Genomic DNA, 23430 nt, shown 5'->3' with positions numbered 1-23430 from the left:
AATAAAAGTACTAAGGAGAAAAATATTACCATAGTATATAGTAACTTCTTTCCGTATTTAGCAGTTGATGTAGTGTCTCAAATTTAAGAGAGTTTGAATACCTTATTATCTCTTCATCCCCGTGAGAAGTAAAAATGCTATTCTGTTATGTATTCAGATGAAGAAGTGAAAGTAGTAGTGTTTATTTTAAAAGGCCTTCCGGGGTGCCCGCTGGCTCAGTTGGTGGAGCATGTGACTCTTGATCTTGGGCTTATGAGTTTGAGCCCCACGTTGGGTGTAGAGATGATTTAAAATCTTTAAAAAAAAAATTAAATAAAAGGCTTTTTACATTTATACCCCTACTGGTTTTTAATGTGTTTCCTATTGTATGTGATACCTTGCTCCTAAAGTAAGGATTCATATTTAAGTGTTTCCTCTGGGCTTTCTACATACGTCTTTACTTCCCTTGTGCTTCATTTCGGCATTCTGGCAGGAGTGTTAGAAATGAACCTTGGAGGGAGAGGATTGATCAGGGATGAGACTGGAAAAGAAGGGGCAGTGAAGGGCTGTCCTACCTTGCTAGAGCTGGGATTTCCTCTCCAGAATCACAGAGACCCAACAGAGGCTATAAATTCAGCGTGTGTTGTTGTGTTAACTTTATTAGAAAGCATCCCAAGCACAGAAGTAGTTATGGAGAGTAATGGAATGAATCCTTCTTGTATTTGTCACCCAACTTTTTTTTTTTTTTAAATATTTTATTCATTTATTTGAGAGAGAGACAGTGAGAGAGAGCGTGAATGAGGAGAAGGTCAGAGAGAGAAGCAGACTCCCCATGGAGCTGGGAGCCCGATGCGGGACTCGATCCCGGGAATCCAGGATCATGACCTGAGCCGAAGGCAGTCGTCCAACTGACTGAGCCACCCAGGCGTCCCTTTTTTTTTTTAAGATTTTATTTATTTATTTGACAGAGAGGGAGAGATCACAAAGTAGGCAGAGAGGCAGGCAGAGAGAGAGGGGGAAGCAGGCTCCCCGCTGAGCAGAGAGCCTGATGTGGGTCTCGATCCCAGGACCCTAAGATCATGACCTGAGCCGAAGGCAGAGGCTTAACCCACTGAGCCACCCAGGTGTCCCTTTGTCACCCAACTTTAAAAAAACACACAAAACCAAGGTGCTTGAAGCCCCCTCCAGGCCTTCCCTAACCATGACCCTGTTTTCTCTCCCATAGAATTTACCATAATCTTAAATTTGGTGTTCATTTATCCTGTGTAATTTCTACATTTATTCTATATGTACTTAGCCCTCAGCAATACTCAGTATTATTGTAAATGTTTCAGGAATGTTTAGGGGACAATTAGAAATGTGAACACTTGCCAGATAGATGATGTTTAGAGAATAATTTGGAAGGAAAGGGTGGATTTGGTGACAGAGTGCAGAGTGCGCTTGTCCTGACCAGTGCTGAGTTAGGCGGGAGGAGCAGATGATGAGTGAAGCGGGGTGATGGGCATATTTGGGGTTCCATATACTATAATGCCCACTTTGTTACATGTGTGGAGTGTTTTTATAAACAGTAAAGGAAAAACAAAAGAAAATCCACTTTACATAAGTGGTATGTGGGTGTTTTGTAACTTTTTTTTTTTTTTTTAAGATTTTAAAAATTTATTTGATAGAGAGAGACACAGCGAGAGAGGGAACCCAAGCAGGGGGATTTGGGAGAGGGAGAAGCAGGCTTCCTGCCCAACAGGGAGCCTGAATAGGGTCTGGATCCCAGAACCCTGGGATTGTGATCTGAGCCTAAGTCAGACACTTAATGACTGAGCCACCTAGGCACCCCTGTAACTTGATTTTATTGTTATTTTTGTTGAACATTTTTATCATTCTTTTAGCGTTTCTGGCCCCAATTCCGGTGAGGAGGGGATTCCCCCTCAAAAACATTGAGCAATTTCAGACACCGGCAGGGTATCTAAGAACACGCACGTCTCAGTTGAGCTCAGTTCTGGCACAGTCTGCTGGGACACAGCATTGGACTCCAGAGGCTAGAGCTCAGTCCTACAGGAGGGTCCCACACCCTCCACTGCACACAGCCTCCTCCTTAGTTGCTGTTGATTTGCTAGACCAGCTCATAGAACTCAGAAATACACTTGTGTTTATTGAAGGAACTGATAAAGGATAAGAAGAGATATATGGGGCAAAGTCCCAAACAGGAGTCTTAAGAGGCTTGATGCCTGGCTGCGGGGCACACGGTAGCAAACTGGCTCCCTGGCATAGAAGGATGGAAAAACTTCCTCTTGGGTTTTTATGGAGGTGTGATTACATAGCCATAATTGGCTGAGTCACTGACCATTGGCTGATTCATTCCCCAGCTCCGTCCTATATGGGGATGTGGGGGTGAGGAGGACTGAAAATTCCATTCCTCTGACCACCCTGTCCTCCTGGCAGCCAGCCTTGCCCTCAGGTGGGGTCCAAATTCACCTTGATTAGCAAGACGTCCTTTAACTTTTGTAGTTCTAACGTTTCTCAGAAACTATGGGTGAAGATTAGATATATCTTAGTGACCAAATAAATATATCATCTAAATCATTCTATCACAGGTATTATTTTTGTTGATATGTTTACTTCGAGCTCATTAGTCTTATGTGTGGTATTCCACTGATTGAATATAACCACACTTTTAAAAAATCAGTGACGGATGTTTAGGTTGAACATTATATACACATATCCTTTCATACATTTGGGAGCTGTTTGTCCCAAGGGTATGTATTCAGAGGAGAATTGCTGTCTCTTCTAGAGTGTGTGCACTTGTAAAAATAGAAAGTTTTGCCTGCTTTTTTCCCAAGGCGGTTGTTGCTGAGTTACACCTCCCCCGGCTGTAAAGGGGGTCTCCACGTCCTCAGCAGCGCCGGTGGGATCAGCTCTGAGGAGTGCGAACGGTCATCTCACTGTGATCTGACTTGTTCTCTAGGGAGAGGTGTAGGAAGAGGTCGGTGGTAGAGTATGGAGTGATGGGCAGAGATGAGGTGGTCTTTTGAAGATCGACTTTTTGGGGTTGGAAAATGCATTTGCTCTGGGAAATTTCAGGAACAAGGGGTCTGGAGACATCCAGCAGACATGCAGATATGAGTTTGGAGCTCTGAGATTTGGCGTGGCCCCTGAAACCCTGGGAATGGGCCAGGTCTGCCGGCAGAGGGGGTGCATTCACCGGGTCCCCTGATGGCACTGGGGCAAGGAAGGAAAAACTGGCAAAGCAGGCTGGTCTCTCGAAGGGGAGGATGCCCAGGACTTCTTAAGCCTAAAAACCGGGAGGAGGCTAACTAACCTCGTTGGTATAACCAGACCGAGTACCAGGAACTGGAAGTAGGTAGGACCTTGGGTTTGGCAACTAGAAGATCATTAGTGACTTTAGGGCAAATATTTTCAGTAATTGTGTTTGCAAAAGCCAGATTTTCGAGGTTGAAAAATTTAGATTCTTTAGGACCCCGAACCAGTCCAATGTATTTGTACAGGGCTCAGGGTGTGATGATTGAGGCGAATGTGAAAGTGACGCAGGCTTTCCGAGGACATCCACCATGACGCGGTGAAGGTGGACGAGCTGCAGGTCACAGTAGTAGAGACACTCTGAGTTAGAGGAATCAGCAGACAGTTGGGAGAACTGGTGGCAGGCTGTGAGACAGTGCAGGTGGGAGGAGCACAATGAGCAGAAGTACCAAGAAAGGACAGGGCAGCCGTGAGGGAAGGACAGTTCTGCTCACAGGAGCCTTACACCTTCATCACCACCGTGATGTACCGTGTGCCTGCATGATACGGCTTTCAGATTGTTTTAGGCATTGTATTATGAAAAACCTACTTTTCTTTCTTTTTATTTAATTTTATTTATTTATTCTTGAAAACTATTTATTTATTTATTTATCTGACAGAGAGAGATCACAAGTAGCAGAGAGGCAGGTAGAGAGAGAGTGGGAAGCAGGCTCCCCACTGAGCAGAGGGCCTGATGTAGGGCTCCATCCCAGGACCCTGGAATCATGACTTGAGCTGAAGACAGATGCCTAACGACTAAGCCACCCAGGTGCCCCAAAACCTGCTCTTCTTAGTCAATCGGTTCGAAATTTTACAAGAAGAATTTACAAGAAGAATGCTTCGCCAGCAGTGAGACTGTATTCTCACATGTGACTTTCTGTACGGATTAGTCTAATGTTATAGCTGCATGTGAATTGCTGTATTCCTCAACTGAACTTTTTTATTTTGATTTAGTTTTTTCAAAGAATTTTTTTAAAGATTTTATTTATTTATTTGACAGAGACACAAGTAGGCAGAGAGGCAGGCAAAGAGAAAGAGGGAAGCAGGCTCCCTGCTGAGCAGAGAGCCCAAAGTGGGGCTGGATCCCAGGACTCTGGATCATGACTTGAGCTGAAGGTGAGGCTTAACCCACTGAGCCACCCAGGCGCCCCTAGATTTTTTTTTTTTTTTTAAGATTTTATTTACTTATTTGACAGAGAGAGGGAACACAAGCAGGGGGAGTAGGAGAGGGCTCGCCAAGCAGGGAGCCTGATGAGGGGCTCGATCCTAGGACCCTGGGATCATGACCCGAGCTGAAGGCAGATGCTCAACGACTGAGCCACCCAGGCACCCCTTGATTTATATTTCTTTTTAAATTTTTATTTCTTTAAGTCATCTCTACACCCAACGTGGGGCTTGAACTCATGGCCCCTAAATTGAGAGTCGCACACTTTTCCGAAGGAGCCAGTCAGGCACCCCTGATTTAGACTTTAACATACCATATGTCCCACAAAGCCATGGGAGGCCTCGCTGGCTCACCTACCATCTCTGAAGCCATGTGACGACATAGCTCTCCCGTCAGCAACATGACCATGTAGGTAACACGGCAGAGCAGCGGATGACAATTAGAACCCTGCTGAATTCGGGAGAGTTACGGCTGGGTATCCTATGCGATGAAGTTTAGGAGATCCGATGAAGTTTAGGAGATCCGTTCTAAAATACAGCCGAATTACGGGATTAATTGTGACCTGGAGGAGACCTTACACTCACTTTGCCTTTGTTTTGCAAATGAGGAAATTTGTAAATGTGGACAACAGCTAGTTTTTTTAAGTTGACCCATATATTGGCTATTTTTATGTATCAGAAATGGGTACCTATCCATAGTTGCATGTGATTCCCACCTCATGCTTTTTGGACTCTTGATATCTAACCGCTATTTAGAACTAAATGATTTGGCCCCAACCCCAAAGTTGACTGGTCTCTGTGTTGTTTCTGCTGTGTCAGTACGTCGGTGAGAGCGAGCGTGCCGTCCGCCAGGTATTCCAGCGAGCCAGGAGCTCCGCACCCTGCGTCATCTTCTTTGATGAAGTAGACGCCCTGTGCCCTCGGAGGTCAGACCGGGAGGTAGGTGTAAAGTCCTAAACCTTTTGTGAGTTCTGACAAAGTCACTCCCTAAGAACACTAAGATTCTTGCAGTGAAGAAGCCTAGTAATTCAAAGTGAAGGCTGCCATGGTGACAGTTGGTTTTTCTTGGCATCTGTGTCCATTTTGTCGCTACATGGTATTGCTTAAACTGGTCTGGTTCAGGCAGGCAAGTGGCTGGGAACGGCAATGACGTGGCTTCCAAGAGCCTGCCTCATGATCATGACTCTCTTCAGGCAAATGGGTTCTGGAGACAGGAGAAAATATAATTTAAGATTCCCTTGAAATAGGGCTGAGCTTTGACTCAGCCCTGCTCCTAGTCTACCCAGACTCCACCTGCATCCCTGGGCTGATTTAGGGTTGGTAGGAATTTCAGTATAGTGAGTGCCTGGAAGTGTTCTTGTCATAGGGATGCTTGTCTTAAAGTCCCCAGCAGAGCGAAGCCTCTTGTAAGCAACAGCCAGCCTGCAAAAGGTGGTGGAGACTATCTGATAAGGACATTCCTGGCATGATGACTAAGCAGGTGGTTTTATTTCCTTTGTGATTTATCTTTAGATAGTTGTTCGGTTATCTTCAGACAGTTGTTCTGTGCATGCCCCTAAGGTTGTAAAAACAGTTACTAAATACCTCACTTACCTCACAAATTCCAGAAACCTTCCAGAGGCCCAAGAACAAAACTTGACTAATGTCCGAGTGATTCATGTCATAGGGAGATTGTTTCCTCATTCAAGAGTCCCAGAAAATCCTTCCACAGTCTTGTCTCTGATGGCCACATGGGTGGCCAAGGGTTGCCCTGCCTGCTTTGATATTCTAAATCCTATGTGGGATCCAGAGCAAAGCACTGCCCTTTCTGTCCTGCTGGTTGGGGCATGGTGCCCTCTGGGTCTGACTCCTTTTTAATTCTTCTGTGGCTCCACATACGCCCTTCATTTGTCAGGAGCCCCTTTCATGGGTTTTCAGCTATCAGTCATCGACTGGGAATCTAATTTGCGGGGGTTCACCGAGATGCCTCCTGCCTCAGAGAAGTCTGCAGCCTGGGAACCTCGCTCCTAACATCTGGCTTCTCTTGCTCTCTCTTGGGTGTGTATGAACACACGTTTCCATGTTCCAGTACACATGTTCTGCTTTTTTGATTTCTTCAAATGAGGGGGATTCTGAACATATGTTAAATTTGAATGTGTTCTCTTATTATACAGGTTATACATGAACATGTACTTGTGAGAAAATTCAAATAAAATACAAGTGCTAAGAGATAGAGTCTTCTAATTTTTTTCCCTGTTATTCTCCTTGGAGGTTACTGCTGCCAACCCTTTCATGTGTGGTATTTGTCATTCTAAAACTTTCTCTGTAAACTTAAAAACATGTATGACTTAGACTTTTTTTTTTTTTAAGATTTTATTTACTTATTTGACAGAAATAGAGAGAGATCACAAGTAGGCAGAGAGGCAGGCAGAGAGAAGGAGAGGCAGGTTCCCTGCTGAGCAGAGAGCCTGATGCGGGGCTCGATCCCAGGACTCTGAGATCATGACCTGAGCTGAAGGCAGAGGCTTTAACCCACTGAGCCACCCAGGCGCCCCTAGACTTGTTTTTTTACACAAACATGGTCATTCATCTTGACAATTTTCCCATGTACTTAGTAACTTAATTCTTTAACGATTGCTTAAATATTCCACGGTCTGGAAACAAGTATTTCTTAAATCACACTGTTTCCAGTTGTTTCTCTTACAAACAGAACTGAAGTAACATTATCATCACATATTTCTGTGCATGTGGGGGACTTTCAGAAGTGGGATCTCAGCGTAGATGTGTATGTATTATGATCTGAAAGCTAACACTGAATTATCCTTCACAAAAACTGCCAGTTATGCGTACCCGCCAACACTTTGTGAAAATAACCATCTCCTGTGCCTTTGTCAGCATCGGGTAACACCCATCTAAACAATTTTTGTCAATTTTTTTTTGGCAAAACATGATATTAAATCTTAGTAATCATGTCCACGCTTGTCAGTAAGATTGATTGTCTTCACTGAATGTGTATTTCATCTTCTATAATTTGCTTGATCAGATATGTTGACCTTTTTGCTCTTAAAATTTTGTTCTGATTTTAGGAGCTTTTGTGTGCTCCAGAAATGAGTCCATTGTCCAGTTATGTGTGTTGGTGCTTTTTTCCCCAGTCTTTTTACTTACCTTTAATCTGCTTATTACGTACAATGTTATAATTTTAATATAGTAAAACCTGTCATCCTGTTCCTGCAGATTCTGAGAGTTTCATCTTGTTGAGGTGGGACAGGGTTTATTGTTAATCTGTGCTGCTGGACTGTTTTGTGCCTGGATTATAATTATCTTCCATCCTCTGAGATGGTGGTGTTGTGTGTCCCAGGGGTGGTAATGTGCACCAGCTACTTTCTGGAGAAATCCGCCTGTAAACTCATGACCACCTCTGCCCGTGGACTTTGTGTTGAAGAAGGGCAGTCATGACAGACACCCACAGACACAGACACAAATGCATGCACAGATACGCAGACACACGGACAATACAGACACATAGAGACACAGATGCACACACACAGATGCGTGAACAGACACCCCACTTTTCTCATCTCCATTGTGCATTTAGTACATTTCTGTGTCCAAGTGAGTTACCCCTCTGTCTACCACCTCCCCAGATCTTTCTCTTGGATGTTGCCCCGGAGGAGATCTGCTTTGTACTGTTGGCTTTCAGGAAAAGAGGAAAAGCCTCCATGCCCCAGTCCAAGGATCTGGAGCATCTCACATCCTAGGGCATCCCTTTGCGCTCAGCGTACACATGACCCACAGGAAATCCATTGCAGCCAGCAGGTCTTTGAATAACTTGGAGGCAGGAGACTCGGGTCAGCCAGGCTTGCCTGTGTTTAGCTGAGAGGCCTGGACAGGTGGCTTCTCTGAGCCTCAATTCCTCCTTCTGGAACAGGGGATAACAGGACTTGGGGGAGTTCCTGATGGGAATGTGTTTTGCACAGCACCTCTCAGAAAAGTGATTACTGTTACCTCTTGATCAAAGATTTCATTCAAGTTTGCAAGTACCCCATTTCATGTGTAAAAACATGGTGATGTGTTTTTCTTTTTATCGGGAACTGATGGAGCTGTATTTATTTATTTTTAGACGGGAGCAAGTGTCCGGGTGGTGAATCAGCTACTTACCGAGATGGACGGTCTGGAAGCTCGGCAGCAGGTTTTCATTCTGGCAGCCACCAACAGGCCAGGTGAGGAGATGGCTCTCAAATCTTTAGCATTTGAAAACCGTGGGATTTACATACAGCCTAGTAATGGAAGATTAAGTTTAGGAAATCGCTTTTTGGCTCCTCAGTTGAAATAAAACCTTAGGAAGCTTCCTTGTAAGCTAGAGTAAAAAAAAACATAGCATTACTGGCTAGATTTAATGAGGTTTTTCTCTGTGTTGATTCTCAGAAGGTAGTCTGGTTGGCAGAAAATTCAGAATGTATGCTCGTGATCATACAAGTATTATCAGCATTTATGTCCTGTAGTTTCTGTCAAGCTCACAGGAAAAAGAGCCAGAGTCCTTTTACTGTATCTGAAGGTAGAGGATTGGTTTTCAAGGATTTATATCAGCTTCATCCCTGTACCTACATTTAACTCGTACTTAAAGTTGTTTGTAAGCTTCAGAGCCACGATGGGTTTAGAAAAGGCTCCACATTTCCCGAATTCTCTTCATGTCGTTCAGTCCTCTGCTGTCATGTGAGCTTCTGGCTGCCATAGTGGCCTCTGTATCCATCCGGGTGTAACTGTGTTGGCCAACAGTCCAGCTGATGAAATTGTTCTTTCAGGTCTTGTAAGTTCCTTTGGAAGGTGAAACCCTCCTGAATTATATACCACTCCATTTTCAGATGGAAAATTGACAGATGTTAAGGTTTATACTTTGATGAGAGTCCAGTGCTGTCTTTGGAGTCTGATTGCACGGGGTTTGAGTCCTGGCTATGGCTTCGTCTCTGGCTGTTCTGTTCCAGCCCCCGGTGATCTGATAGCCACGGGGTGACTGGTTCAGTTCTGTCACCAACCACACACAGAGCTGGTAGATCCTGTGAGTCCCCAGGTCCGCTGCTCCCCACGTCTGCTCGAGTGGTGTCTCCGGGACACCCACACTTCTGACCAGCTGCAGTTGAACAACAGATGGAATGCAGGAAAGCGCCATATACTTGGCCCTTAAATAGCGTGGTTTTGAATGATGTGGGTCTACTTGTACACAGGTTTTTCTCGATGAACACAGTGCAGTCCTGTAAACGCATTTTCTCTTCCTTTAAAAAAAAATTTTTTTTTTAAGATTTCATTTTTTTACTTGACAAGACACAGCGAGAGGGAACACAAGCAGGGGGAGTGTAGGAGGGAGAAGCAGGCTTCCCGCTGAGCAGGGAGCCCAATGTGGGGCTTGATCCCAGGACCCTGGAATCATGACCTGAGCCAAAGGCAGATGCTTAATGACTGAGCCACCCAGGTGTCCCCACATTTTCTCTTCCTAATGATTTGCTTAATATTTTCTCTTCTTTATTAAAAGAATTTGGGACATCATACAGAGAGCATTCAAAATGTGTGCTGATTGACTTGATGTTATTGGCACAGCGTCCAGTCAGCAGTAGCTACTAGGTTTTGGGGGAATCAAAGGTTACACTCAGACTTTAGAGGCAGGGGCGAGGTGGGTAGTCAGCACCCCTAACCCTGCATTGTTTGAGGGTCAGAAGTTGCAGGTTGTTGTAAAGGAAAACATTGGCCCAGGTCCGGGGGCAGTGCAGACCCTTGGTGCCCTCTTCCCGTGGAGCTGGGTTAGAGGATCACCTACCTCACAGCCCCCTCCTGGCCCCAGTGTGCTCATCAGCTGGGAAGCTGTCCTGAGCTTTGCATCCAGAGAGAGTTTCTGGGGGGTTTTATTACATAGTCATGCCGCCCTTTTTCTGCAGAGGTCTGGCTCCAGATCCCACCACTCTAATTGCAGGGCTGGGCTTTTTGCTACCTGGCCCATCCTGGCATTGGCTTAGGGCCACCTTGAGTCCTCTCATTAGTGTAACGAAGACTCCCATCCCTCAGGAGATTCTGGGGAGTTGAAGTTTTCTGACAGGAAGGAAGAGCACATGTATTCATCATGCATCAGCCATGGCACACCTTTCTTCATCCTTCATCCTTCGTCTGGGAGATGAGGAGAGCAATACCTACTTGGCAGGACTGTCGCACTCGTTACATGATGCCACCAGCCTGTCTCCCAGCAGATGTGGGAAGTAGCTGCTCGGTGACTTTCATCATTGCCAGGAGCACTTTGGGTGACTGCGTGGAGCGGTCTTGAGGTCACATGCTCCCAGCAGTCCTGGAAGAAACCTGGAAACTCTCTCAGATTTGCACAGAATCACAGCCTACCCTTTCTAAGTAGATACAGATTTCCAGAAGACAGACTCTGGTCTGTGATAACCCACTCTGTCTTCAGTGGCCCTCGCTGTTTTCATGTTTGGTTACTGTAAACACTTTAGCTTAATCTGTAGCCTAGGGAATAGCAGGTCCTCAGTGTCCTTGGGTTTTAATCGAATCTTCTCCTTCCAAATGGTGCAGGAGCATTTCCTTTACTCTGGGTCTTGTTTCCTGATCTCTAGTACCTCTGAATTCTTGACAGTTCTCCAAATTCTTGGTTGTAAAACCCAGGACTGAGTAGAGGTGTCTGTGCTGAATTTAGCCAGTTACGGTAAGAATGACAGGAAGGTGATGCCTGCATTTTGTCCCCTCCAGCATCCCTGACATTGTTTTCCTCACTCTGCCCCTCCTCTGTTCTCTGTCCCCAGAGTAGATCCCACTGCCTTGGTGCCTACAGAAATCCAATAGTTGTTCTAGACCTTTCACCTGTTTGCCTGCCTGTGGCAGTTCTGTTCCCTTGTGTGCTGTCCTGTGACAATGTTTGATTGTTTATGACTTGCTTTCTCCCCAGCTTTCAGAAATCTCTTCTTGCCTGATGACCTTTGCCACGTGAGAAATTACTACAATACTTAGAGGCTGAAAATTGCCGTTCTTGCTTTGTCCACAATTTTGTGGGTCAGGGATTCAAGAGCTTTTTTGTGGGTCAAGAGCTTGTCTGGGAGGTACCTCTGTGATCCACACACCATCAGCTGGCGTGGCTGGGCCAGAGGATCCCCTTCCATGGCCATGCTCTGGCATCTCTATCTCCCCTTCTCCACTCATTGTCCTCTTTCTGGGCCTCCATATGGCTTCCCCTGGGGTCCTCATTCCCGAGTGACCACTGGGTCCCAAGAGAGGAGGGTGGAAGCCGCCATGGGTCCTGAAGGCACAAGTGGGGAGGGTGACAGGGAGACTCAGATACAAGAGCAGCAGAGGGAGAATGTGAACAACTGGGGTCACTTGAACTCTATAGACATACATTTCTGTCCCATTCTTTTTCATCGAGCACATTGTAGCTCCCTCTTTCCATCTAGTGCTGAAGATCCATCAATCAGTGTCCTGCTGTTTAATTTCTCAGCAGATTCACTGTTTCATTCATGAAGTATTTCTTGGGTTTTTACTGTGTAAAGACTAGCAATTCAGAAAAGTTGTATCTATCCCGCTCTGAAGCTGGGACACCTGGAGTAAATGATAGACAACCAGGAACAGAGGGTAGAGGATGACGGGTAGTTGGAGGGAGAATGCTAATTTAGATACCATGGTCCGGGAAGGCTTCTTCCAAAGTGGTCTGTGAACACGTGTAGCTGGGGCACAGGGGAGCAAGAGCACCTGGTTCCGGGGATTGCAGACAGACCATGTTCAGCAGCTCACCAGTCACATGACCAAAGGCAGAGGCGCAGATGGTGGTAAAACAGGAAAGGAGTTCATTTCAGTGATGCCAACACCAGGAAGACAGTGGACTAGTAGACTAAGACAGTCTCCAAAGTGCTGCAAATACCTCCAGGTTTGCAGATGATAGGTGTGGGGCAAAGGTTGGTGGGTGGGTGCTGGTGGGCAGTGGAGGTCAGGCTTGTCTTGGGGTCAGTCCTGGGTGGGGTCTCCCTGGGGGCAGGGCAGTCCTTATTGCTTGAGCGGGGGAGTGTCAGATCCTGCCAGGAGATGCTCTGCCTGCTGGGTTTTTTGCCTGAGTTAAGAGATAAGCTGGAAAAAAATTTTAAAAGAGAGACAAGCTGGAAAGAAGAGATAATTAGTTAGAAAGTACAGACTGTGGTCCAGATGGGGACTGCTGACAACCTCTTTCACAGCGACCTAAAGGACATGAAGGATGAGACATGCAGTCTGCGCAGAGCACTCCAGGTAGAGGGTGGGCAGTCAGTGTGAAGGCCCAGGTTGGCATGTGTGCCATGTTGCAGAACATGCTGGAAGGCGGGGTGCCTGCAGTGAGACGAATGGGCCTGGAGGAGAGTACAGGGCCTTGGAGGCCGTGGAAGGGTCTCATGTGCTTTGCTGAGATGGGGGGCCCTGTGGGGTTTTGCGTGAGGAAGTGGTACCATCCCATTTTCTTTCCTAGTCCTGTTTTTATAAACTATGGTTCTACTCTTGTTTTTTTAATTTTGTATTTGGAAGCATTTATAAGTTCACAGGAAATTATAAAAAGAGTGCACAGGGGTTCCATATGCCCAGTTTATCTTAATTGTTACATTTTATGTAACTGGCAGCATGTGCCAGGTCAAAACCAGGAAACAGACATTTGTATAATAACAGACATTTGTATAATGTGTATGTGTTTCTCTGCAGTAGATTCCTGTAGTGACCACAGCGGTCAACATGGGAACTATGCCATCAGCTCCGAGATCCCCCTTGCGCTGCCCTAAATGGTAACACCTGCCTCTGTGTCTTCCCATAACTCCACACCACTGCCAACCTGCTCTCTTACCTACATGTGTCACGTCAAGAGTTTACTATAAAAGGGATCCTAGAAATGTGGCTTTTTAGGTTGGCTGTGTGCTCCTCGCATAATGCCTTTGAGGTGGGTTCAGATGCAAGTATGGCTCTGCAGTTTGCTCCTTTTTAGTGCTGAGTTGGGGAGGGCACAGTTGGTTTGACCTTTCTCTTCCAGGGCAACATTGTGGTTTTTCCACTGTTACACATACCATGAACCTCTGTGTGAACAGGTTCTTGCGTGGACCTAAGGATTGATTTCTCAGGAATAAATGTTTGGGAGCACAGTGGCTGGATCATATGGGAAGAATACGTTCAGTTTTTTTTTTTTATTTTTTAAAAGATTTTTTTTTTTTTTTAATTTATTTGATAGAGAGTGAGAACAAGCAGGGGGAGCAGCAGGCAGAGGGAGAGGGAGGAGCAGGCTCCCCGCCAAGCGGAGTGTCAGGTGCGGTGCTCAATCCCATGATCCCAGGATCATGACCTGAGCTAAAGGCAGGTGCACATGGTTCATGTGCTTAAGGACTGAACCACCCAGTGCCCCAATGTTCACTTTTTTTTTTTTTCAGGTTCTTAATTTATTTATTTTCAGCATAACAGTATCATTATTTTTTCACCACACCCAGTGCTCCTTGCAATCCGTGCCCTCCATAATACCCACCACCTGGTACCCCAATGTTCACTTTTTTAAAGGGCTTGTCGAACCTTTTTCCAGAGTGACTGTACCATGTGACATCTCTGTAATGGCATGAGAAATCCAGTTGGTTTGCTTCCTTCCAGTATTTTGTGTTGTCACTATATTTTTTCCTAAGGGATGTATAGTGGTATCTCATCATGGTTGTAATTTGTAATTTGTATTTCTCTAATGGCTCATCAGCCATTAGAACATCTTTTTGTGTGTTTACTTACCATCCTGTATATTCTTCATTGAAGTATCTCTTATATCTTACGTCCATTTTCTAAAATTGGATTGTATTTTTTTCAAGATTTTATTTTTAAGATAAAGTAATCTCTACAGCCAGTGTGGGTCTCAAACTTAGAACCCTGAGACCAGGAGTCCTACTCCACTGACTGAGCCAGACAGGTGCCCCTAGACTACACTTTTGTTTTCTTTTTTAAACTATTGAGTTTTGAGAGTTCTTTATATATTCTAGATATGAGTCTTTGTCAGATACATGATTTGCAATATTTTTTCTCATTCTGCAGCTTATCCTTTCATCCTCTTAATTGAAGAGACTCCTTGTATTTTTTTAAGTTTTTATTTATTTCCTAATCTCTACACCCCAGGTGATGCTTTAACTATGACCCCAAGTTCAAGAGTTGCATGTTCAGAAGGCTGAGCCAGTCAGGTACCCCTTCAGTATATTAATATTTACCTTTATATATTCTGATTTGGGAAGCATTTTTAAGAACCTTTTTCAGTCTTACGTCCCCAAAATTTTCTTCAGTGTTTTCTTCTAAAAGTTTTGTAGTCTTATGTTTTTACAACTTAAAATCTGTAATCTATTTTTAGTTAACTTTTATTTGAGGTAGGAAACTTAAGTCTAGGTGTATTTTTTCCCCTATGAATATCCAGTTCCTCCATCATTTTTGAAGACTATTGTTCCTGCATTGAATCAGTTTTGCACCTTTATCAAAAATCAGTTGGCGTATATCAGCAATGGACAATTGGAATTTAAAATTAAAAACACAATACCATTAGGGTGCCTGGGTGTCTCAGTCAGGTGAGCATCTGACTCTTGGTTTCGGCTCAGGTCGGGAATCTCAGGTTCCTGAGATTGAGCCCCACATAGGGCTCCACACTCAGTGGGAAGTCTGCTTCTCCTTTCCTCTGCTCCTCCCCCTGCTCATGTTCTCTCTCTCTCTCCCTCTCAAATAAAAATGAATAAATCTTTTCTTAAAATGACACACAATACCATTTACATTACCGCTGGAAGGAAGGAAAGTAAATAGGTCTAGGTGTAAATCGTACAAAATATGTACAAGATCTATATGAGGAGGGGCTTCTGGGTGGCCCAGTTGGCTAAGCCTCTGACTCTTTGTTTCATCTAAGGTCATGATCCCAGGGTCCTGAGATCGAGCCCAGCCTCGGACTCCCAGCTTGTCAGGAGGCTCGCTTTTCCCTCTCCCACTCCCCCATTTGTGTTCCTGCTCTCATGGTCTCTCTCTCTGCCAAGTAAATATGTAAAATCTTTTAAAAAATCTTCAGGCTTCCTGCTCAGCAGGGAGCCTGCTTTTCCTTCTCTCTTTGCCTGCCTCTCTGCCTACTTGTGATCTCTCTCTCTGTGTCAAATAAATAAAAATAAAATCTTAAAAAAAAAAAAATGGTGCACCTGGGTGGCTCAGGGGGATAAAGCCTCTGCCTTCGGCTCAGGTCATGATCCCAGGGTCCTGGGATCAAGCCCCACATCAGGCTCTCTGCTCAGCAAGGAGCCTGTTTCCCTTCCTCTCTCTCTGCCTGCTTCTCTGCCTACTTGTGATCTCTGTCTGTCAAATAAAGAAAATTAAAAAAAAAAGAAAGAAAAAAAGACGTGGTTAAGAGGATAAAAAGAGGGGTACCTGCGTGGCTTAGTGGGTTAAGCATCTGCCTTTGGCTCAGGCTATGATCTCAGGGTCCTGGGATCGAGCCCTGTATCAGGTTCTCTGCTTAGCAGGGAGCTTACTTCCTCCCCTCTCTCTGCCTACTTGTGATATCTCTCTCTCTCTGTCAAATAAAAATTTTTTTTAAAAAGTGAGAATAAAAAGACAAGACACAAACTGGAAGAAAATATTTGTGGAACACATACCTGATAAAGGACTGGGCGGTGGACGGAATGTCGTGTCCCTACCCCAAATTTATTATGTGGAAATCTTTACCCCAGATGTCAGGATATAAAAGATGGGGCCTTTGGTAATGAGGTCTGTGGCTGGGCCTTCATCAGGGGGATTAGCACCCTTATAAAAGAGACACAATGAGAAGATGACATAGGCTGCAGCCCATAAGAGGGCTCTTCCTGGAAACCAGCCACGGGGACACCCTGACCTCAGACTTCAGCTTCCAGAACTGTGAGAAACAAATTTCTGTTGTGTATCATGCCACCCAATGTGTGATATTTTGTTGTAAGAGCCTAAATTGACTAAGACTGATATCCAAAATATACAAAGAACTCTTAAAAACTCAATAATGAGGAAACAAATATGGTAAAGATCTAAGCAGACTCATTACCAGAGAAGATGTACAAATGGCAGATAAAGACATGAAAAAATGTTCAACAGCATCGTATGTCATTAGGGAAATGCAAATTAAGACAGTAGAGATATGGGAGCCTGGGTGGCTCGGTGACTTAAGCCTCTGCCTTTGGCTCAGGTCATGATCTCAGGGTCCTGGGATCGAGCCCCGCATCGGGCTCTCTGCTCGGCAGGGAGCCTGCTTCCTCCTCGCTCTCTCTCTGCCTGCCTTGTGATCTCTGTCAAATAAATAAATAAAATCTTAAAAAATTTTAAAAATTTAAACAGTAGAGATACCATTGCACATCTACTGGAATGGCTGAAATCCAAACACAGACAACACTAAATGGTGACAATATGGAGAAATAGGAGTTCTCACTTGTTGATGGCAGGAACGTAATAAAATGGTACAGCCACCTGAAAGACAGTCTGGCAGCTTCTTTAAAAATGAAACAGGGACAACTATCTGGCTCAGGTGGTGGAGCGTGTGACTCTGGATCTCAAGAGTGTGAGTTTGATCCCCACACTGGCTGTAGAGTTTACTTAAAGACAAAATCTTTAAAGAAAGAAACATCCTTACCATAAAGTGCCTAACTTGTAATTATGGATGTTTCGATGCTCCTCTCAGTCCTGTTGGCTGCACATCTTTGCGGTTCTGTTGTGCATATTCATTTAGAACTGTCTTTTGGTGGGCTGATATGTATGTTCTGTCATTACATTAAGTCCTTCTCAGGCCCCTGACAGGTTTCTTTTGAAGTGTATTTTATCTGCTATTAATATAGCCATTTCTGATTTCTTTTGATTGATGTTTCCATGGTGTATCTTTTCTATCCATTTAATGTCACCCTATTGATGTCATTACATGTGAAGTGAGTTTCTTATAAACAGCAGGTAAGGTCCTTTTTTATATTTTTTTAAGATTTTATTTATTTGACAGACAAAGATCACAAGTAGGCAGAGAGAGAGGAGGAAGCAGGCTCCCCGCTGAGCAGAGAGCCCGATGTGTGGCTCGATCCCAGGACCCCGGGATCATGACCTGAGCTGAAGGCAGAGGCTTTAACCCACTGAGCCACCCAGGCACCCCAAGGTCCTTTTTAAAATCCACTCTGCCAATCTCTGCCTTTTAATTGGTGTATTTAGAGTGTTTCCATTTAGTATACATTTTTACTCTTCCCATAGTTTTTCTTTTCTGGTGTTCCTAATTTTTTTCTATCATTTTCTTTTTGTTTTAGGAACTTCCTTGAGGTATTCTTTTAGGTATGTTCAGCTTGTAGCAAATTTTCTTGGTTTTCATTTACCTATGAATGTCTTGATTTCAGTTTCTTTCTTGAAGTCTGTCTATGCTAGATAGGCAGTTCTGGGTTGACTGTTTTCTCTGCCAATACCTGAAAATTGTGCCACGTCCTGCCAGTGCTTGTGATTTCTGAACATAGACTAGCTCTCCTTTGAATGTTCTAACGGCACAGGGAGGGTGGTGTCACTGTTCTCTGCTTTTGTTTTTAACTTTTTATTTCTGTTTTTCAAATATTTTAGTTATTTATTGGAGACAGAGAGAGGGAGAGAGAATCCAAGTAGGCTCCATGCCCAGTGCAGAGCCTGATGTGGGGCTCAATGCCATGACCCTGAGATCACAACCTGAGCTAAAACCAAGACAGCCCACTCAGGTGCCCCTCAAATACTTTTTTTTAGCTCTTTCTCTTTTCCTCCTGGGACTCCTGTGACACACAGGTTAGATCTTTTGTTATAGTCCCTGAGGCTTTGTTGCTGGTTCTTTCCATCCTGTTTTCTCCGTGTTGTTCATATTAGGTAATTTCTGTTCTTCAGGTTCACTCGTTCTCTCTGTTGTCTCCATGGTTCCGGTGAGCCTGTCCAGTGAGGTTTTCCTTTTGTTTGCTCAGTTTTGCCATTGAAAATTTTGTTTACTTTTTTTTTTAATATGTTTTTAAATATTTTTAAGGTTTAAAAAGTGTTTAAAGTTTGTAGTTCCTAGTAGGAAAACATTATCTGAATGAATACCCTAATGGCAAACCATTGTAGAATGTTTCAGTTGCATGGGGAGCAGAGGGGTAGGGATTCTCTTCACAGCACCCCAGCTTTCTTCATGAGAAGGTCAGAGGTACACTGGTTTGTATTATTGCGACATCCATTAGGTGATCGAAGTTGCTTTTCCTTCAGCAAAGGCTTTATTTGTCAGAAGGGCATTATGCTTGACCTCCAAATTTGGCTGACAATTTACTGATGAGATTCATAACCTTTGGGTTGCTCTGATATTTTGACATATTCGCTGGGTTCTGGGCCACATCCTGGAAGGCCACCATAACTTCTGGATCCTGCATGGCTGTAAGAACTTCCGGATCACTAAGAATTTCATTGAGCCCAGGCGTTCCTGCCATTCCAGGCATCCCCCAGGAAAGCCACCTGGGAAAGAGCCATACTGAGAGCCTGCTTCCTCCTCTCTCTCTCTTTGCCTGCCTCTCTGCCTACTTGTGATCTGTCTGTCAAATAAATAAATTTAAAAATCTTTAAAAAAAAAAAAACAGTTTTGTGTTATACTGATCCTTTTTATGTGACATTGAAAAAAAAAAAAATCTTATTTTTAAGTGCTCTTTACACCCAGTGTAGGGCTGAAACTCACAACCTAGAGGTCAAGAGTTGCACATTTTACCATTTCAGCCAGCCAGGCATGCCTTATATGACATTTTGTTAATTTGTTTCATGTGTATGCTTAGCACTTGGTGAGTCTTAACCCTCTGGATTGGACTTTTAATTTCTTATTTTTTTTTAAGATTTTATTTATTTATTTGACAGACAGACATCACAAGTAGGCAGAGAGGCAGGCAGAGAGAGGGGAGGAAGCAGGCTCCCTGCTGAGCAGAGAGCCCGATGGGAGTCTCTATCCCAGGACCCTGGGATCATGACCTGAGCCAAAGGCAGAGGCTTTAACCCACTGAGCCACCTAGGCACCCTGGATTGGACTTTGAAATGTCTTCTTTTCTCCTAGTCTCTATTTCTGTCTTAATTTTTCCCCTACTTTTTGAGCTACTGGTTTTTAGAAAGTAAGTGAAAGATTGTTGTGTCACCCTTCACCTGTGGTTGCCCTGTGGCCCAGCCACAGCTCTCCTGTGTTGTGTAGTCCGCCAGAGTCCACACCCTGCCCTGGAGATACCCTGCTTCCCATGCTGTCTCCACAGAGTAGTACAGCTAGACCACAGATATCCTGACTCACCTCCCTTCTTCCATACTGGCTCCAAGGGACTGTCTGTTCCAACTTCAACCCCCGTCGGGCTGGTTAGAAACGCGGGTGCCTGGCACGCAGATGCGTGAGACTGGAAGAGCCCTGCCGGCTTATTACTTACTCTTCCGCTCAGCAGGGATCTGTGTCCTACCGTCCTACACACAATCCAGAAAGTTTCTGCCCCCAGTGTACAACTCAGGTGAAGAAACACTTCCTTTATGATGGATAAGTTTCTGGACAAGAATTAGGTATGAAGTTTCACATTTTGACAGAAAGCTTCTAGTTGAGGGTCCCCATCTGCTGTAAGCCCTTCGTAACTCTTGGGTGACAGGGGGATGGCTTACATGGAAGAGATTCACTTCACCTCATAGGATATTCAGCCACTTTGAGTTCCAAGTAAACTGCCCTGTTTCCTTACATATCTGGCCTTGGGTCATGGCGGTGCCTTGGGGCCATGGTCAGACCTGTGTGTCTTGCCCTTTGGCACAATACTTTATATATATATATACATATATACATAATAAATACATATATACATAATAATGTATATATGTATATAATATGTATATATGTGTATATATGTGCTCTTTGGCACAATACTTTATATATATACATATTATATACATATATACATTATTATGTATATATACATATAATATGTATATATGTATATAATTATATATACATTATATATATACATATATATAGGCATATATATATATATATATGTAGGCAAACACGGCTCAGCCACCGCAGTAGGGTGCACGCAACACACGTCAGAGCCCCGCCCGCACCCCCCCTCCCCCCGCCGCAGCTACTGCTGGGTAACAGGCACGGGGCACTACGGACCTCCCCCTCCCGAGGCCACTGCTCTTAAGTACAGGAGACGGAGCTGACTTTCCTAGTACACAAAACAACCAGAGATGGAGACGGGAATGCATCCCCACATATAAGAAAGAACCGAAAATGACCTAAAAAAAAAAAAAGGCGAACGGCGAGCAGCGGCAGCGGCGCAGAGACGCGCAGCGGAGGTTTCTGGTTTCGGAGCCCAGCGGCCGGATGGGTGAAATCCTCCCTGCAGCGGATCCTCAACAGCCACTGATTGGCCAGAGAGAAGGAGGGGGACAAAGCCAGCACCGCCGTCCACGCCGCCCGCGCCATGCATATATGCCTATATATATGCCTATATATATGCCTATATATATATAGCCGTGTTTGCCTACATATATATATATATATATAACATATATATATAATACTTTATATATATGTATATGTATATATAATATTTTATTTATTTGACACAGAGAGAGAGAGATCACAGGAGGCAGAGAGGCAGGCAAAGAGAGAGGGGGAAGCAGGGAAGCAGGCTCCCTGCTGAGCAGAGAGCCCAGTGCGGGGCTTGATCCCAGCACCCTGAGATCATGACCTGAACCAAAGGCAGAGGGTTAACCCACTGAGCCACCCAGGTGCCCCAGTACTTCCCTTTTAAAGATGACTTAGGCCCAGCCTCACTTCTGCTGCGTCACAGGAACCTGGTACATGAGAGAACCCAGGAAGTGTTTGTTTAGTGAATTGTAAGAAGAGGCCTACTTTTCTTTCATGAAGGCTGACCCACCTTGTAATACTTTTCACTCAACACATTATTCACGGTCTCATTAGCCTGAGGATGGATCCAGTTTGTAAGGAAATCCGCTTGATTGAGAGGTGACATAGCGTTAACTTTACCAGATTCAGATAACTTTACAAGATTCATTGGTATTGAGTGTATTTATAGACTCCTATGGCCATCCCAACCATCTGATTTTAGAACATTTCTATCACCCTAAAAAGCAATCTGTCGTTGGCCATTACTCGCCATCCTTCCCCCACCTCCAGCACTTCTGCCTATGTAGGCTTCCCTGTCCTGGCTCACTTATGTGATAGAGCTGTCAAGTCCACCTGCCTTTACCTAGCATCCCCTGTTACAGACCATAGCTAGCACGTAGCAATACTTCATCCCTCTTGCGGGATAATGGTCCCTTGTGTGGGTATACGACATTTGATTCATTCGCCAGTCAGTGGACATTTAGGTTGTTTCCACTTGGGGGCTTGTGATAATACTGCTGTAGACATCCAGGTACAAATTTTTGTGTGGATATATATTAAAATTTCTGTGGGGTAGATACCCAGGAGTGGGATTGCTGGGCCACGTGGTGACTGTGTTTACCATTTCAAGAAACAGCCAGACTTGTCTGCAGTATTTTACATTCCTGCTAGCAATTGTAACAAAGCAGTGTGTGAGCATTACGATTTTTCCACATCCTCGCCAACACTTCTTATGTCTTTCTTTCTGGGTATAACCATTCTAGTGGGTATGAGGTAGTATTTCACTATAGTGTATCTTCTTTTCACTTGGGTTATGCCTTGTCATGGAGTGGTAAGACTTTTAATTATTTTAGTTAGGAGTCTATACCAGATATGTGACTTGCATATGTTTTCTCCCAGTCTGTGGGTTGTCTTTTCATTTTAAATTTTGGTGAAGTCCAATTTATTAATTTTTTTAAAGCACATGCACTTTTGTTGTCATGCCATATCTTTTAAAAAATCACTGTCTAGCACAAGGTCACAGGCAGGCAGAGGGAGAAGCAAACTCCTCACTGAGCAAGGAGCCCAGTGTGGGACTCGATCCCAGACCCTGTGATCATGACCTGAGCCAAAGACAGATGCTTCACTGACTAAGCCACCCAGGTGCCTCCTACGAATGTTTGCTAATCATAATTGGGATTATTAGACCAGGATTACTTTTGAGCTTGCAGATCTGGCTTTAAGATCCACTTGTATTCTTAAGTTAAAATATGTTTTACCATGTGATACTGGCATAACCACAGATTTACATATCACTGAAACATGGTAGGATCTAAAAATATTGCTCCATGTATTGAAATAATTGAGTTCTTAAAAACATGAAGGCCATGCAAGGGCGCCTGGGTGTCTCAGTTGGTTACATGTCTGACTCTTGGTTTCAGCTCAGGTCATTATCTTGGGGTCATGAAATTGAGTCTCATCTCCGGCTTTGTGGTCAGTGGTGGGTCTACTTGTCTCTCTCCCTCTGCTCCTCACTACCTCCCCACCATAAGCACGCATGCTTGCTCTTACCTCTCTCTCTCAAATAAATCAATAAATAAAAATCTTTGAAAAACTCATACACAAAAGCCACGCAGAGGACAAAGAATAGCCTTTTCAACAAAGTGCTGGAACAATCAGATATCCGTGTGCAAGGGGTGCCTGGGTGGCTTAGTCAGTTAAGCATCTGCCTTCGGCTCAGGACATGATCCCAGAGTCTTGGGATCAAGCCCTGCATTGGCTGAGGTAGGGGAGGTTGTCCCTGCTCAGCAGGGAGTCTGCTTCTCCCTCTGCCCCTCACCCACCCCACTTGTGTACTCTCTGTCTTTCAAGTAAGTAAAATCTTTTTTTTTTTTTTTTCTTTAAAGATCTTGTTTATTTATTTGACAGACAGATCACAAGTGGCAGAGGTTGGTGGTTGGTGGGTGGGTAGCAGGCTTCCTTCTGAGCAGAGCAGAGAGGCTGATGTGGGGCTTGATTCCAGAACTGGGATCATGACCTGAGCCGAAGGCAGAGGCTTTAACCCACTGAACCACCCAGGTGCCCAGTTAATAAAATCTTTAATAAAGAAAAGATGGGGCGCCTGCGTGGCTCATTTGTTAAGCGTTGGCCTTCAGCTCAGG

The 23430-nt window shown here is 44.4% G+C and overlaps 1 protein-coding gene across 9 annotated transcripts in view; it reads left to right on the top strand.

The window, feature by feature from the left end:
- The window catches only part of NVL (nuclear VCP like), a 96793-nt gene that overhangs the window by 40491 nt on the left and 32872 nt on the right, over positions 1 to 23430 (top strand). For 8 of the 9 annotated variants that reach the window (XR_006603539.1, XM_013061159.2, XM_045069528.1 and 5 more), the window contains 2 exons: positions 5254 to 5373; positions 8534 to 8633. Coding sequence is in view for 8 of the 9 variants with exons in the window: in XM_013061159.2 (XP_012916613.1) it covers positions 5254 to 5373; positions 8534 to 8633 (220 nt within the window). In the remaining variant the exon portion in view is untranslated. Of the gene's footprint in view, positions 1 to 5253; positions 5374 to 8533; positions 8634 to 13116; positions 13197 to 23430 lie in introns of all 9 variants that reach the window. The other variant, XM_004761885.3, reaches the window with a different exon arrangement.

This window comes from Mustela putorius, unplaced genomic scaffold (assembly GCF_011764305.1).
Source record: "Mustela putorius furo isolate JIRA1106 unplaced genomic scaffold, ASM1176430v1.1 tig00003942_pilon_pilon_pilon, whole genome shotgun sequence".
NCBI classification, from domain to species: Eukaryota; Metazoa; Chordata; class Mammalia; order Carnivora; family Mustelidae; genus Mustela; species Mustela putorius.
The sequence above is the reverse complement of the archived record's forward strand: the minus strand, read 5'-3'. Positions and strand labels throughout refer to the sequence as shown.